Here is a 15,741-nt window from a genome sequence, read left to right as displayed (position 1 = left end):
TTTTTTTTTACTTGAAAACATTCAAGTTATAAATAGAACTTAGATTGAGTCAACATCTGCCATTAAAATATGTTTTATCACATATTTCAGTATCACAAAGCGTGATGGAGCTATGTGTAAATGCATTAGTACTGACACCTCTACTGTCAGTAATCTACAAGAGCCATTAGGCTTTGCAAAAGCACAAAATCAATTACAATTTTACTTCAGCTGTTCATGTTGCTGCAGAACATTTATCTAAATGACCTTAATGCATGAGAAAGTGATTTAATACACTTGGGGGCTTGGAAAAAGTCACAAAGAAAAGTGGATAAAACAACATGTTTGGATAACTAACTATAGTATGCATTGTTCAAAAATGTTGCAGTTTTGCTAACTTAGCGATTTTGGTGTAAGATTAAGCAACCTTTCAGAACACTCTAGCATTTGTATTTAAATTAGACAAATAGAGGAAGCAGTTGCATATATGCATTTGCTAGTTACATTTTATTTTGATGGTCCATTTAAGTACTGTTTGCTTATTATGTTGATACTGCTCTTTCAACAGACATTTAACTGACTAGAAGAAACTTTGCAAGTACATGTCAACCTACACTCACCCTAACCCCAACACTAATCCCAACCTAACAGTCTACATATAATTTATGAGAATTAGTTGACATATGCAATGTAAATAAATAAAAAAATGAACCATCAAAATAAGTGTGACCCCATTTTTTAAAAATACAAAGTAAATCTGTGCATTTACAGTAAACTTGCCGTAAAAGTGTTCATTTATCATCAAACGCTGTGGGATCCAGCAACAGCACATTGTTCATGTCTCTGATCATCAGAACATCTTTTTTCTTTTTTTTATGTGAAGCAGTTTCTGTGCTGATACTGGTAGAATAATGGACGTCTGAAAAGTTCTCTCAAGCCAATTATGAATGAGAACCAATGATTTGTTTCATAAGACCTAATTTAATCCTTGAATGACATGATAAGACATGTCTGGCAAACATTGTAATTTTTTTTTTTTTAAGTTAATTGTTAAGTTGCATGAAGAACTACTTTCCTCCACTATTCATTCACATCTGCAGCTGATGGTCAGAGCAGCAAAAACCATTGCTACTTCCCAAGCATCACTTTAGAAATAGTATTTCAATGATTCTATAGTGTACTGTCACGTACAGGTGATTTTGCTGACATTTTAAGATTATAAGGCTAAACTGCAGGAAATGCCGTCAATCTACAAAACTTTCCCAGTATTTCTCAGTTGCAATCGGGAGATCACAATAATTAACCTAGAAAACCCAAAGCAGTGCAATCACTACCAGATTACTGTTGTATTTGCAATAAGGAAAAACGCTAAACACATGCGGGCATTTCTTCTTTCTTTCTTTTTACTTTACTAGTCTGCAGTAACAAAAACAGAAGAGTCATTAGAAACAAACAGACGACCAACCAAAGGGTAACACAGGGTTATACAAGGAGTGGCCAACAGAAAATATATACATTCCTGATATGCGAATCCTATCTCACACTCAATACACTACAATTATATGGTATAAATACAACACTACAACAAAAGAGAAAGATCGACTTAAAATGTCACTTACCAGTTTACTAATGATTTGCAGCTGTAGTTAGAAATGACACAGTTTTTATCCTCTAAGGGCTTATTATGCGGTCTTTGTCACCATCTTGAGGATGAATAATGTCAATCGTCTTTACTCTGCTCAAAGACAGGCTAATGGCCGCCGACGTGCTGTATCTCAGAAATTATAATCATTTTAAAATGCACATTGTCCTTATTTGTAAACTGCATTGTTCCAATTTAAACAACTACATTCTCGACTAAAAAATCCTCAAAAGTACATTATGTTGTCCAACAGCAGCAATATTTGTCAAACTGTAGAATGTCCTCTGCTTGTCGCTGTATGTGGATGGAATAATACTCAAGGGTGAAGGTTTAAGAGGCTGGACGAGTGCTGTTATTTGCAGAATATCGCACGGTCATCAGCCAATCAGATTCAAGAAACCATATATATATATATATATATATATATATATATATCAATTTATTTATTTTTTTGTATGTGCAACAATTTTAGAACGTTTTAATTGCAGACTATAAATCTTTGACATAGTTCAGCAAGAGTTGCATCATTGTTCGGGTCCATTACAGTTGCGTTGTTTGGGTGCTGTTGATATCTGTTGTGCCTTGATTGGTTGTCTCTCTGGGTTAATGTATACATAACCTACTGAGCCATAAACATTGAGTTATTTAAAAATTACAGAAACATGTGTTTGGTTGTGTGGGCTGTGAATTATAAAAAGGTAATAAAAAAAAAAGAACCACTGCTTTAATCAGTACATCTAATTCTTTTTACAAAAGATCAAGGCAAATTTTGTTCATCATAATAGGACCCTACTGAGGATGCATAAAAAGAGCAACTCTATGATAATGTGCAAATAATATATTAATTTAACACTAGCACAGCACAAAATAAGAAATCGGGGTCCACATGAGGACAAAGGGGAGTTTCAATGCATGAATGCTGATAAAGGAATTGCTGACAAAAAGGGCTTTTTTAAAACTGCTTCATTTCATCTCTTAGTGTTGCTGTGCTTATAGCGAGTAAAGGGGAAGTTTTTTTTTTTTTTTTTTTTTGATACTTTTAGGGATTTTCAGATCAGGCAGACAAATGCAATCTCTGCAGAAATAAGTGTTAAAGCAAAAGATGGATTTCTCGCTACTACACACATATGACATATCATTATCCAACATTATCCAGAAGCGTGGAGGAGAGGAGGTATATTAAAGAAAAGAAGGTTGACACAAAGAGAAGTATCTAGAAATATCAAAATGGAAAATATTCATTCATTTTCCTTTGGCTTAATCCCTTTATTCATCAGGGGTCACCACAGCGGAATGAACCGCCAACTAATCCAGCATATGTTTTTACACAGCACATGCCCTTCCAGCTGCAACCAAGTGTTGGGAAAACTCAATACACATTCATTCACACACACTATAGCTAATTTAGTTTATTCAGTTCAGCTATACCGCATGTCTTTAGACTGTGGGGAAAACCGGAGCTCCCAGAGGAAATCCACGCCAACACGGGAAGAACATGCAAACTCCACACAGAAATGCCAACTGGCCCAGCTGTGACTCAAACCCAGACTAAGTCTTTTGTTTTATGTAATTTGATAAAAACCAAGAGACACAAAACATAAAATTGCAAACTGTCAACTTATGGCTAGAACAGCTCACATGCAAAATACAAAAGAGAAAGATAGATGGTCATATCAGAATTGTCTGCAGCTAACAGAGAAAAAAATCATTAACCGTTGTTTGAATGCCACGGTATGATATGACTTCATTTATTTTAATCTCTACGTTTAAATAATTTTGAAAATAAATAATCAACAAATTATGAGTTCATTAGTTATTTGTTGATTAAGTTGTACATTAGGCTTAAAATAAGTAGGCTTTTGTTGAAAGCTTCCAAATGATAAAATAGTATGTTTTCCGCATCATTTGCAGCTTTAAAAGTCTCCCCCTAAAAGCAAAGAAACCGACAAACGGATTTTAGCATAATCCAACTCACACTTTGCAATTACTAGGTTAAAGGTTGTATAAATTTGGTGAAATCACAAACATGTTAAGTTTGATGTTATTTAACCTTTGCCTCACCCCGTACACACCACCCACATTTAATGTAGCAGGACGGCTGTGTATCTTAAGATTCTCCATTAGCCTGAACGTGACCTGTGCGTTAGGCTAATTAACCTTGTTCTACCTCTGCACACTGACTCCAGGTCAGTTTAAATCACACTTCTACCCCGCTGCCAATCAAACTTCACAGGCCTAAAACAGATTCCCTGTTGAACTACTTCCTATAAAGACAGGTTAATCTTATGGCCATACAGAGTAGCAGCAGGTAAAACACAACCCTAACTTTCACTTAAAAATGCTTTTGCTTTTTATAGGCAATACATGTATACATTTTGGATGCAGTGTTTACAATTATGCGTTCAAGTTTGCTTGAAATTGCTTCAAATAATCATAGTTACAAGTTGACTTTGTATATGCTGAATATTTGGAAACTTAACAGCAAATATGGCACAGGTTATTATTATTATTATTATTATTATTATTATTATTACCAACAAGCGTTGGAAATATACTTTAAATCTACCAGTCAATCTCCTTGCAAATATTTTGATAGGCGCAGTAGATGGATCAACATTTTTTCTGCATCATAGCTGCAGCTATCTTATTTTTTTTTCAGTGATTTAAATTAAATGTAACTTTGATCTTAGCATACACTGAAATTTCCTGGTTAGAAGATGTAAAAAAAATTGTGGAGATGGGCCTGACTATCAGGGTGAATATCAGGGTGCTAGGGACAGAAACAGGGACAGAGCCAATGGTGATGGAGCCAAAGGGGAAGTTGTAGAGCCATTGTGACACAGAAGGTCAAGATAGAGCTTATATTCAAGTGACTGAGGTGGACCGAAAATCTGAATCACTTTGGCAGAGCCAGAGTGACAAAGGACAGAAGTGTAGCTGATAGAAGGGAATAATCCAACAGGGCCAAAGCAATGGACAGATGAGGTGCAGCTGGTTGAGTCTTCCCAGCAGAGACACAACATCATAGGACATTAATATTCGGTTAGAATTACGTCACCTAAGAACAATGTTATTTTGACGTCCAATAATGACGTAAAATGCCATTGATATTTGGTTCATTTAAGGTTGTGTTGGAAAGTGACCAGAATCCACTGTCGAGGCAACATCTTAAAGCAAAATCATATTAAAATCAAATACTCACATGTATTCATCAGATATGGCGACCAAAATCTAATGTCTGATAGACGTCATGGTGGTAATATCCACACAGCGTCAAGCTGTAACATCATTAGTCTTTAATATTTTGTTGTTTTTAGGTTGTGTTGGAACATAACTAAAATGCAAAGTCTGTCTGATATTGGACATTGACAACAATGGGTTCTGACGTCAACCTGATTTTCATTTCCAAAAAAAATGCAATGTCCCACTACATCGAGGTACAGTGTCGATCTGATGTCATGTTGACGTCCTGTGCCTGCTGGGTTGAGGTGGAGGAAAATGAAGGACTGGACAACAGGGACGTGTGGTCCATGTCTTGGAGGCAGAGACAGGAAATCATCTAACCCCATGGTAGCTGGCAGAGGGAGATCCCAAAGTTTTGACATGAGCTGTTGTATCTACAGGGTTTAGAGGATGAAGGCGGGTGGGGGGCAAGGGTTGTGGTAGGACCCTCTTTTGGGAAGACCATAAAGAGCTGGGCAGAACAAGATACAGTCATATGATTGACACAGTCAAAAATGTGGACGGTCTCCCTATCCATTCTCTCAAACTGCATAAGTACTCCCATGGCTATATACTACAGTGTTGCTGGCTCACACAACTGTTAGTTTTGAAACTCTGGCTCCAGGGTGGAGATCCACTCTTTTGCTCTTGTCTGACATCATGGCAGGCTTTCGATGGCCATCTGTGGTGCGGTATAACAACTGCACCACGCAGTGGGGTGTTGACTGGCTGGATTCTGTAGTGGGGCTGGAGATACCCTCTGTAGGGGAGAGGGATAAATATACAGTAATCCATTATTTTCCAACACCTCCTCCAGAAAATGTGGCGAAGCTCCCAAAAGGAGCCAATATGAGCAGGCTCACATGGGGCCGCTCAAAGAGGCTGACTGCATAGAAACTACACCGTGAACAGTCAAGAAAGGTGGTGGATTTGCTAGTTTATCTCACATTGATCTCCCTGCTCCAGGACAATGAACTTAACAGTTGGTCTATTAATAGAAAGGCAAGACAAGAAAAGGAAGAAAAAAAATTTACTTTTAGGTCCAATCTTCTGTCACATAATGTGGTTAGAGACATAAAGTATAAAGATTATGATTGATGAATGCTGTAATTATTCTTTTTTGATCGAAACAATCCATTTTATACCATTTTCTATTTTCATAAATGCTGTACACATAAAGGGTACAATGATTGTCTTAGTGACCAATTCTGGCCAGCTATAAAACCATGTCTACACCACAAGAACTACAGGCTTACTCCAACACACAATCAACAAAGCCAATAAGAATCTGCTTCTTTAACTTTTTTAATTATTGTCTTACTAAAATGGTATACACCTATGCAGGTACCTTTAGCATTAGAAAATATAAACAGTTGCTGTAGAGTGGTATCCATCCTGCAAAGAAGCATGTGAGCTGCCATCACAGGGCCAATGAACATTGGCCCTTTATTGCTGGCCCCACATGGGGAGCCCTCATTAGGACCATACGGTGTCTGCACTATAATCTACAACAATACATCAATAAGTCTACAACAATAAATCAGTTTCAGTATAAATACTTTTTTAGTTCAGCCTTATTTATTTTCTTAAAGCCATTAAAGCCTCTGTGTATCTATTTACACTGAAGACCAGTTGAGAACACCTTCTGTAAGACAACAGTGTTAATTTGAGCTCTTTAGCTTTTTTTCTTTATTTTTTTTTCCTTTATGGATGTAGCAAATACCATGAAGCCATCATAAAGAAAGTAAAACAAACGCTAATCTTTAAAATGGTGATGGCAAATTTTATGTAATTGTTTTCATAAAATGTGAATAAGGACAGAAAAATAAGTGATTTGTAATTGTGTATAGTCAGCATAGTTCAAAAAATAATTCAGTTGTAAAACATTGTATGTCCTGGTCCTCCAGGTTGGGGGTGGAGCAATTGGCTAACAACCCACCTCTAAAAAACTAGATGTAAAGAAACACCAGTATGGTGTGGCTAAATATCAACTTCAATATAAATGGTCCTGGGATTTAGTAAGTAATTGTGTGTTTCTTAAGTGTTTCTCCTTGGAAGCAGAATTTGTATCAACAATTGTCAATAGGACTCAACTTCTTTTGTGTTCAGTCTATTTCTATCATTATATTTATATATTACTATATTTGAGGGCGCTAAGCTGATGGAAATTCAACATTGACATTTCAAACTATTGACCATTGATTCAATGTTAATTCAATTAAGGTCTTCTATCTGGTGTTCAGCCTTAACAGCAGGAAATAAAGTTAATCAAATAAATTAGGACATATTTTAGTTGTGTGAATTACTTTAGAACTGTAGTAGAAAAAATGTATTCACAAACAACACAATAAAAGAAGAAAATCAGTCTGGTGAAAGCATACAATTCAATGCACCATACCCTAAAAGCAGTCCAAAAATCAAGCTACCAAGCAAGCATTTTTTGTTTTTAAAAGATGTCTATAGATGTCTAAACACAGTCGTCTTGGCTAAAACATGGCTAAATCATGGCATGACAGTGAAAATCTAGATAAGAATAGGTCAAAACTAGACTAGTTGTCAAATAAACAGAAATGAATGACTACACATATAAAGTCTGTCTAATCCGTCTAATTGACACCTAGTCTAGTTTTGGGCAATTCTTAGATGTCTATTAGATTTTCACTGACCCAAGTTTAGCCTTGTTTTAGCCAAGCTGTCTACATTTAGATGTCTATTAAGTGTTTATTAAACACAAAATTGTTTGCTGGGTATGCTCTAAAAGTCCCAAATTGATAGTCAACCAGGGTACATACAGTGCAATCCAAAAGAGTGACAATACCCCAGTTTGCAAGAACATTTTGGAAAAGTAAATCTATAAACAATCCAGAAAATATTTGGAGCCTGTTAGTAGCCTTCTTGTTTTGACCATACTACTCTCTGCATTTTGTTTCCTGCTTGCTATAAGGTGGCTACCTCCACACTGTTATTAAAGACATACACACAATAAAATGTTAAGTGGAATAAAATGACTCACATCATGGTGAAACATGTTAATTTTTGGTAAATTACCACACACTTAAAAAAGTAAGCCTAGATATTCAGAGAGAATCTGGTAACTGGTGAGGTTGTTTCTTCATGGGTTGAAATTCAGTCTTGCCGCTTTAAACTGTCCATTTTTTACCCTTATGACAAAAAGTAATATGTTGAAATCCAAGACAGCACAATGGTTAAGATAATTCCTAATATATATATAAATGCTAAGATAATATATCATGCATTAATTTGATACCCAAACAAATCATAACTCCATTGTCTTCTGAATTATTAATGCAACCTGAATTAGCTAATGTATACATAATGTATGTATGTATGCATGAGGTTATGCTATTGATATTTTTGCCAATGCTTCTATCTGAACTTCTCTCTCATCTTTGTGTATGTTCTGCAGGTCAACTTGCAGCAGGCACCTGTGAGATTGTCACTTTAGACAAAGACAGCAGTCAGCCACGCAGGACGATTGCCAGACAGACAGCTCGCTGTGCATGTAAGAAAGGACAGATTGCTGGGACAACGAATGCCAGGCCGGCCTGTGTGGACGGTAAGATCATATTTAAGAAACTATCAATCAAACCATGTTATTTATTAATCTGGTCACAACATTTCTACAATATTATTTACCAAATATGTTGATGTTTAAACACTGCAGATTTTAGATAGTAGTTTTAACTGCCTTAGAGTTAAAAATTAACACTCTCTCAGAGTTTATATGGGAACCACTAAAAAAAAGTGTTAAAATAACAATTTTGAAAGAGTTAACATTATCAACACCCAGCAACACGTACCAACACTCGAAATTTGACACTAATGAATTTGCTTTGTACGTATTGGAATCAAATAGAATATAAGATCATATGATCACATAATAACTGTCTTTCAAAAAACTTTTCTATAATATTACTTTTAATAAGAAAATGTGTGTCAAGGCATTAAAAAAAAAAAAAAAAAACTTCAATGGACTGGCCTGGCTGTTGCCCTGCTTGCATCTCTGCAACCCAATAATAGCAAGTGATTTAGAAAATAAATGCCATAGATGAATGAAATGATAAGTTGATTAAGATTAAGTGTAAATTAAATGTTTTATTGGCATCAGCCAGGAATAATGCTTTTATTACCAAGATAAATCTCTTGTTATTAAAAGACTGTCTGGAACACTTGATTCTAACTTGTCAGTCGCAGCATTCCAAGGTATGTTATTCCCGAGATAACAACCGCTAAATAACACAGGCTCATCAAAGTACTTTGAATTCATTTACATCATATACATCCTATATATTTTTGACTGTTTGGCACTGTCTTGTGAATAGATTATACATAGGTTAGTATATTCTCCATTCAGCCGGTTCTGTTTCTGTCAGCTTGGCGTGTTTGAATTTTAGGCACCTCTAACAACTCAATAATGTGCAGGTTAGTGTATGCTCCGTCAGCCATTTTTGTTTCTTTCGGTTTTGCTTTTAATGACATAATTAGTAAACAATTACTGCTCAAGGCAATGTTTTGTCTAATTATTATGCTTTCTGGTAAGTAGCCATGTAAAAAGCAGAATAAAGTACATCCAGGGGTTCAGTCTGTTTTATTCTGCAATGACAACCTCCTGGATATACCTCATTCCTTATGTAATACTGCAGTATATGTAAGTGGGAGAGTACAGAAGAGCAACAAACCGCCGACCTAAACCCAAACCCAACCATTAAGGTTTTCAAAATGCAATTGTGTTTTATTAAAGTTTTATCTAATTTTACATTGCTATCTCATACTGTGAAAATGAACACAAGTTGTAAGTGTCAAGCTACCCTGTAGCATCAAAAGTACTTTTAAACATATATGCTTAAGTAAGCTTTTGCAGCTTCACTAACACATAGGCTTAAACATTTGTCTTCTAATGAGCAGATGTATGAAAACTGTATTAAGATTTTGAAAATAACAAGTCAGCCTTATATAAAAACATAACAATTTATACAGTAATTCACTTTTAATTGTGTGTTGTCTGCTGAAAATGAATACACAGTTGCTTCTTTTCTCATCACTTTTAAATATTACATGAATCACATTTTTAAAAAACACAACAAAAATCTTAAGTCTTAGTAAAGCTGCAAAGTAATGATGTTTGCATGTTCAAGGCTCTGTACAAGGCATCCACACAAAATGTGAGTTCACTCTAAAAACAGATAATTACAAATTCCTAAAAAAATCTTAAAATGATAATCTGTTTAAGATTATTTTTATCTAGTTCTTGTCCTTTAACACCTATTCACAAATAATGGATTTTGTCTCCATAGCATTACAATTGGCCATTACACTTATGGTTGTAAACCTGTCTTTCATAGGCTTTACTGAAGTGCCATGCTGCACAATTTGATTGCCAGTGTCATGCATTTTATCAATGACAATTGCTGTTACTTTGTTATCTATAAAATCACAGAGTAATTTAATAAACTGTAAGAATATAATGCAGTGCAGGAGAGCAGCATCAATGCTTCCGTATGTTATATCTGCGAGTTACAACTCTTATTTTCTTCTTTTCAGGTTTTGTCTGTTTCAATATTCAATGTTGTAGTACCTTTGACAATATATACGGTATGTTATTTTGAAGTAGATGTATGAAGTGTAGTGCCTCGTGAACTTGATTCCTTTCCAGTAAGGACCACTAGAGGGTAAAAGAAAGGAAATAGGGAGAAAATAGAAAAAAAAAGAAATGAAATTTCAGTCAGTTTAATCGGCTGGAGTCCTCAAGGTCTTGGCACAATTGTCATATGTGATGAGACATGCTGTGTCCTTCAGTCTTTGGAGGTGAGTTCACCCCAAGGATAATCCATAGACCCAAAATGCCTCCCAGGGTTGGAAATTGAGGGACATTCCTAGTGGTTTATTCTTATGAAATGTGAGTTTTTGGCAGAATTTGCAGAAATTCTGAATTACATAGATTGCTAAATTGAGAATTAAAATCAAAATCATTGCCAGGTGTCTAAAGACAGGTGTTTATAATGTTTATGACAAGATTTGTTGTTTAGGTAATGTCAAGTTGTCATGACAAAGACTAAAAAAGGTTGCAATGTAATTGTTTATGTCAAACAATGTCATCTAAAATGCCATAACTAATCAAATGACACTTGACATCTGGTGAGCATGATTAAATTCTCATTCACATTCATGACATGTCTTAGGTCATGGCAATAAAGGTTTCATGAGCACCCACTTCAAGTAAAGTGTTACCGTAAAGTCCAAAGGATATATGTAATGTACATTAGCATACCCACACAGTCAAATGCACAGCCCAATCTTGAAGATAACGATTCATCCTTTTCTGCACTTTCTATCTCATGAAGTAATTTACTTCAAAAGTAGTACTTGAATATTTTTGTGTTTCCCATTTAAAACTGTTATAATTTCAGCTCAAAAGAAAAATAAATAAATAAATGGAAAGTGCATGTGTGAGATGTGCATAAAATAATTATGCACTCATACATCACTGTCTTCTTGTATTAATTATTTTGTGTTCATAATGTAATGTAATGGAAGGTAACGTCTATTTATATAGCACATTTATGGTCTCTGGCCATACACCCGAAGTGCTTTAAAATCAATTTAATAATTGCTTTATTGGCATGACAAATGTTACAAATGTATTGCCAAAAAAGTTATAAAGTTTACATAAAAAGTAACATACAAATATAGTTTAAAAAAAATGTACACACATTAAAGTGTATTAAAAAAAGAGGTGATATTTATATATAATAATTAAATAAAATTTTAACGATACATCATATTATTCAATATATCACATCAATATTCAATATATTATATTATTATTCAACATATCATATTATTCATACAAGTTTACAATCATGACATCACTCACTGACAGTATAGTGTCCCCTTTACTTTACTAGGGGATTAGGGCTCACACAGACCGCAGGATGAGAACCCCGTGCTAGCCTCATTAATACCACTTCTGACATCAATCTAGTTTTTTCCATGAGGTCTCCCGTTCAGGTACTGAGCAGGCTGTGCTTAGCTTCAGTGAGTAGCCAGTCTTGCGCTGCAGGTTGATATGACTGTGGCATAATTAACAAAATAGTTAAAAATTTGAAGGACATTTTTCTGCCATTGTTGTCTTTACAGTATGTTGCATTAAAGTGGACACAGTTATATGTAAATTCATTCCTTCTGCTTCATTTTTACGTGGAACAGTGTGTCATTCAGCACATATTGACATGTATTAATATGCACAGAAAAGAAATAGTGTGTTCTGTTTTGCCGAGCAGTTTGAAACTATATTTCTTTTTAACCTATCCCATTCAAGTCTCGTCAAAGAAATTTTAAATATGTGTGCAGAGATAATGTGGAAAATTTGAGATATTTATTAATTAATTGGTTTAGTGGTTTGTTGAAATAGGAACATATTTGCATTGGAAAACACAAAAACCTATTTGTACATTGTAGATGATACTTAAATAGTTGTTTTTGCAGAACTGAGCACATACACTGAAAAAAAAGTGTTGCATGCAAAACTGTTGCAAGCAATTTATTTGTGTTGAATTTATACAAACACATTAAGTTTAATAATGTTCAACCTAATTTGTTTGTTTAAATTCAGCCCAAAAAAATTGTTTACAACTACTTAACGTAAAAAAAAAAAAATGAGTAAATCCAAGGAATCATCTTTGAAGAATTTTTTTTCAGTGTAGAAGTACAACATGAAATGGTTCTTGGTCAGCGTTACTCAAGAGAATAGACTGAGTGACTTCTTATGAAACACACAGTATTTTGCTTACTATTGTACACTGTAAAAATACTGTACTGTAAATGTGTACGCAAGAACAAAAATATAGTAGGAAGAAGACGGAAAAAAATCTTTTATCTGCAGTTATTTTTTATCAACATCAGATATATATATATATATATATATATATATATATATATATATATATATATATATATATATATATATATATATATATATATTATTTTTTATATTTTAACAACATCAGAAATCTAATAATCTAGTAATATCAGTGTCATATGATATGTTCATATTTAAAAAATGTGAATGTGCTATTTTAAAGTACCACTGCAATTAAAAAATCTCAAAAGTTATTCACAAGATATAAATGGATGTGATATATATATTTTCTAAACCGGTTGAATGGCTGACCAAGAATAGTCCACAAGTAATCCGATTCAGAGTTTGTTTGGATTGTTTTAAATTTAACACCTAACTTTTTTATTGTTAGTTTTGAATCCATTTTTAACTAAATGGTTTTAAATTGTTCCATAATGGTAAAGTGAATTGTAAATTGAATACGCAAGTAAATTAAAAAGTAAAAAAAAATTTATCCATTGAAATTAGAAAAAAAGAATTAAAGACATTGATAGTATTGGTGGGGCACTGATCTTCGTTCATACTGTAACTTAGTTTAAAAGATTGTAATTAATTAAGAAAATAAATTATAATATAATATAATATAATATAATATAATATAATATAATATAATATAATATAATATAATATAATTCACATAAAAGCACCAATGGGTTGACATTTTTATTTATTTATTTATTTTTATCATAGATGATAAAAGGGATTTTTTGATTTATAATTATGCATTTGGTAAATGCATTATTTTTATTTAGCTATATTGTAGTACATATAATATACATATCTGAACATTTTGTGTTCAACAGAAAACAGAAATTCATAATGGTTTTGAACAAGTTAAGGGTGAGTAAATGATGACAGAATATATTTTTGGGGGGGTTGACTAACCCTTTAATGTCACCGTCTTTATAAAAACTTTTTCTGGCCTTTAGGACCAGAAAAATTGTAAAGATTTTAAGGCCTGAGGAATATAAGAAATCCCAGAAGTTCATCATTGACTGCATTGAATGAGCAAACATGGAGGAGAAATGGAAATTAACTGTCAAACTCTGCTAGTCACTAAGCAGCAAGACTCTAAGTTCATCTGGAGAGTGAATGTGTTAAAAGCGGTACTGTTAATGTTAATTGTTATGTTGATTTATTTATCAGCAAGTAACGTTCTGCCAAAGCCAACAGCTCAAACAGATATGCAGCACTAATATACGTATTGTCTTTTGTGTTTATATATATATTTTTTTTCATTATATTATTATCATGATAATTATTATTATTTTTAACATATATTTCAAAATTAATTTGCCTAATTTAAAAATAAAAAAGTATGTAGCACTGGAAGATGTCTGTTTGCTGAATCAGCTAATTATTTTCTAATTGCTATTATTTTTTAAATAGTATGTTTATATGTACACATTTATTCATGAATTAATAAATTAGCAAGCAAGCACAACAAATAAATGCTGTTTTTGTATTTTGCAGACTTGCAAAAATCTAACCTGTGTCATACCCTTCGAGAGTTTGTGTGCAGTTTCTAGCAAATGGCTGTGATAAAGGAATGTGCAGATGTATACAGTAGCAGCAGAGGCCAAGTGATTCTTTCTTTAATAAGTGCCGCTACCCCCACAGTAGGCACATTCAAACCCCTCGTCTTCACATTGAGGCAAACCAGGCCATTCTGGTGATAAAGTACAAGCAGGTGTACAGAGGGTACCAAGCTGGTGATTACATCAATTGTTACTGATGTCCTATTAAGTACAATTTCATTTGTTTATTTGTTGTAATTAATCAACTGCTGATTTTTCTGTTTACTTTAGTATAAATGTACCACCTGCACTGTACGTAGACGTTAAGCAGTTATTTAGCTCACTTTTAGTTTTGTAGCATTTTAGTGTTATTTTTTTTTATTGACTGGAGCATAATTAAACCAAAAAATGATAAACACACACACACACACACACACACACACACACACACACACATATATATATATATATATTTATATATATATTTATATATAAGCAATATCACACGAGTAGCAGTGCGATATGGCTATATATCGGCACTGGTGGGAGTTGTGTGTTGGCTCGAGGCCGCAGGCTGAGTGTCTTAGTGCCTTCACCAGTGCCGATATACAGCCATATCGCACTGCTACGAGTGTGATATTGCGTTTATACAACAGTTTGATGGCATAATTGTGTATATAAAAATAAAATCAAACATGGAGAGTCTTAAAAACCCTTTTGGATGAGGAACTACTTTCTTCCAGATTCAAATCATAAGCTGACAGTTAAACAGCTGAGCACGCATCTTTTAAACGTTAGATCTGTAGTGTCTCCTTTTTGCTGGCTGTATGTGGGCGGTTTAATACAAAAAGGGTAAAGAGGCTGTACGGGTGCTAATATTACTTAAATATATCACGGCTATCAGCCAATCAGATTAGAGAACGAGACAGAACTGTTGTATATATATATGGGTGACGCAGTGGCACAGTAGGTAGTGCTGTCGCCTCACAGCAAGAAGGTCGTTGGTTCGAGTCTCTGCTGGGCTGCTGGGTCAGTTGGTGTTTCTGTGTGGTGTTTGTATGCTCTCCCTGCGTTCGTGTGGGTTTTCTCCAGGTGCGTCAGTTTCCCCCACAGTACAACTCATTTTATTAACATAAATGCACTGCTTTTTTCAGAAAGACTTTTAAGTTGCTGATGCAGTAATATAAATATTGTTTTGGCCGTTGAGGGTAATGATAACGGGATTTTGTTCATCCAAAAATGTCATCATTTACACACCCTTTACTTGTTCCAAACCTGGTTGACTTTCTTTATTTCTACTATACATTTATTTCTATTCTACATTGTTTATCAACAACAAGTATACTACAACAGATATAGTTAAAATGTTTTCAATAATTTCACCTGAATTAGGAAAATTGTCATTGATACCGAATAGTTGTTTTACTTTTATTTTTTTAAAACATATCACTATAATTAGGTTT

At 34.0% G+C, this 15,741-nt stretch overlaps 1 protein-coding gene across 4 annotated transcripts in view; it reads left to right on the top strand.

Moving 5' to 3' along the window:
• The window catches only part of tafa5a (TAFA chemokine like family member 5a), a 147,776-nt gene that overhangs the window by 89,861 nt on the left and 42,174 nt on the right, over positions 1–15,741 (top strand). For all 4 annotated transcript variants that reach the window (XM_005168536.6, XM_005168537.6, NM_001430368.1 and 1 more), the window contains 1 exon segment: positions 8,271–8,420. In XM_005168536.6, the coding sequence (XP_005168593.1) occupies positions 8,271–8,420 (150 nt within the window).

This window comes from Danio rerio, chromosome 4, assembly GCF_049306965.1.
Source record: "Danio rerio strain Tuebingen ecotype United States chromosome 4, GRCz12tu, whole genome shotgun sequence".
In the NCBI taxonomy this organism is placed as follows: domain Eukaryota; kingdom Metazoa; phylum Chordata; class Actinopteri; order Cypriniformes; family Danionidae; genus Danio; species Danio rerio.
Note: the sequence above shows the minus strand (reverse complement) of the source record. Positions and strands in the feature narration are given on the sequence as shown.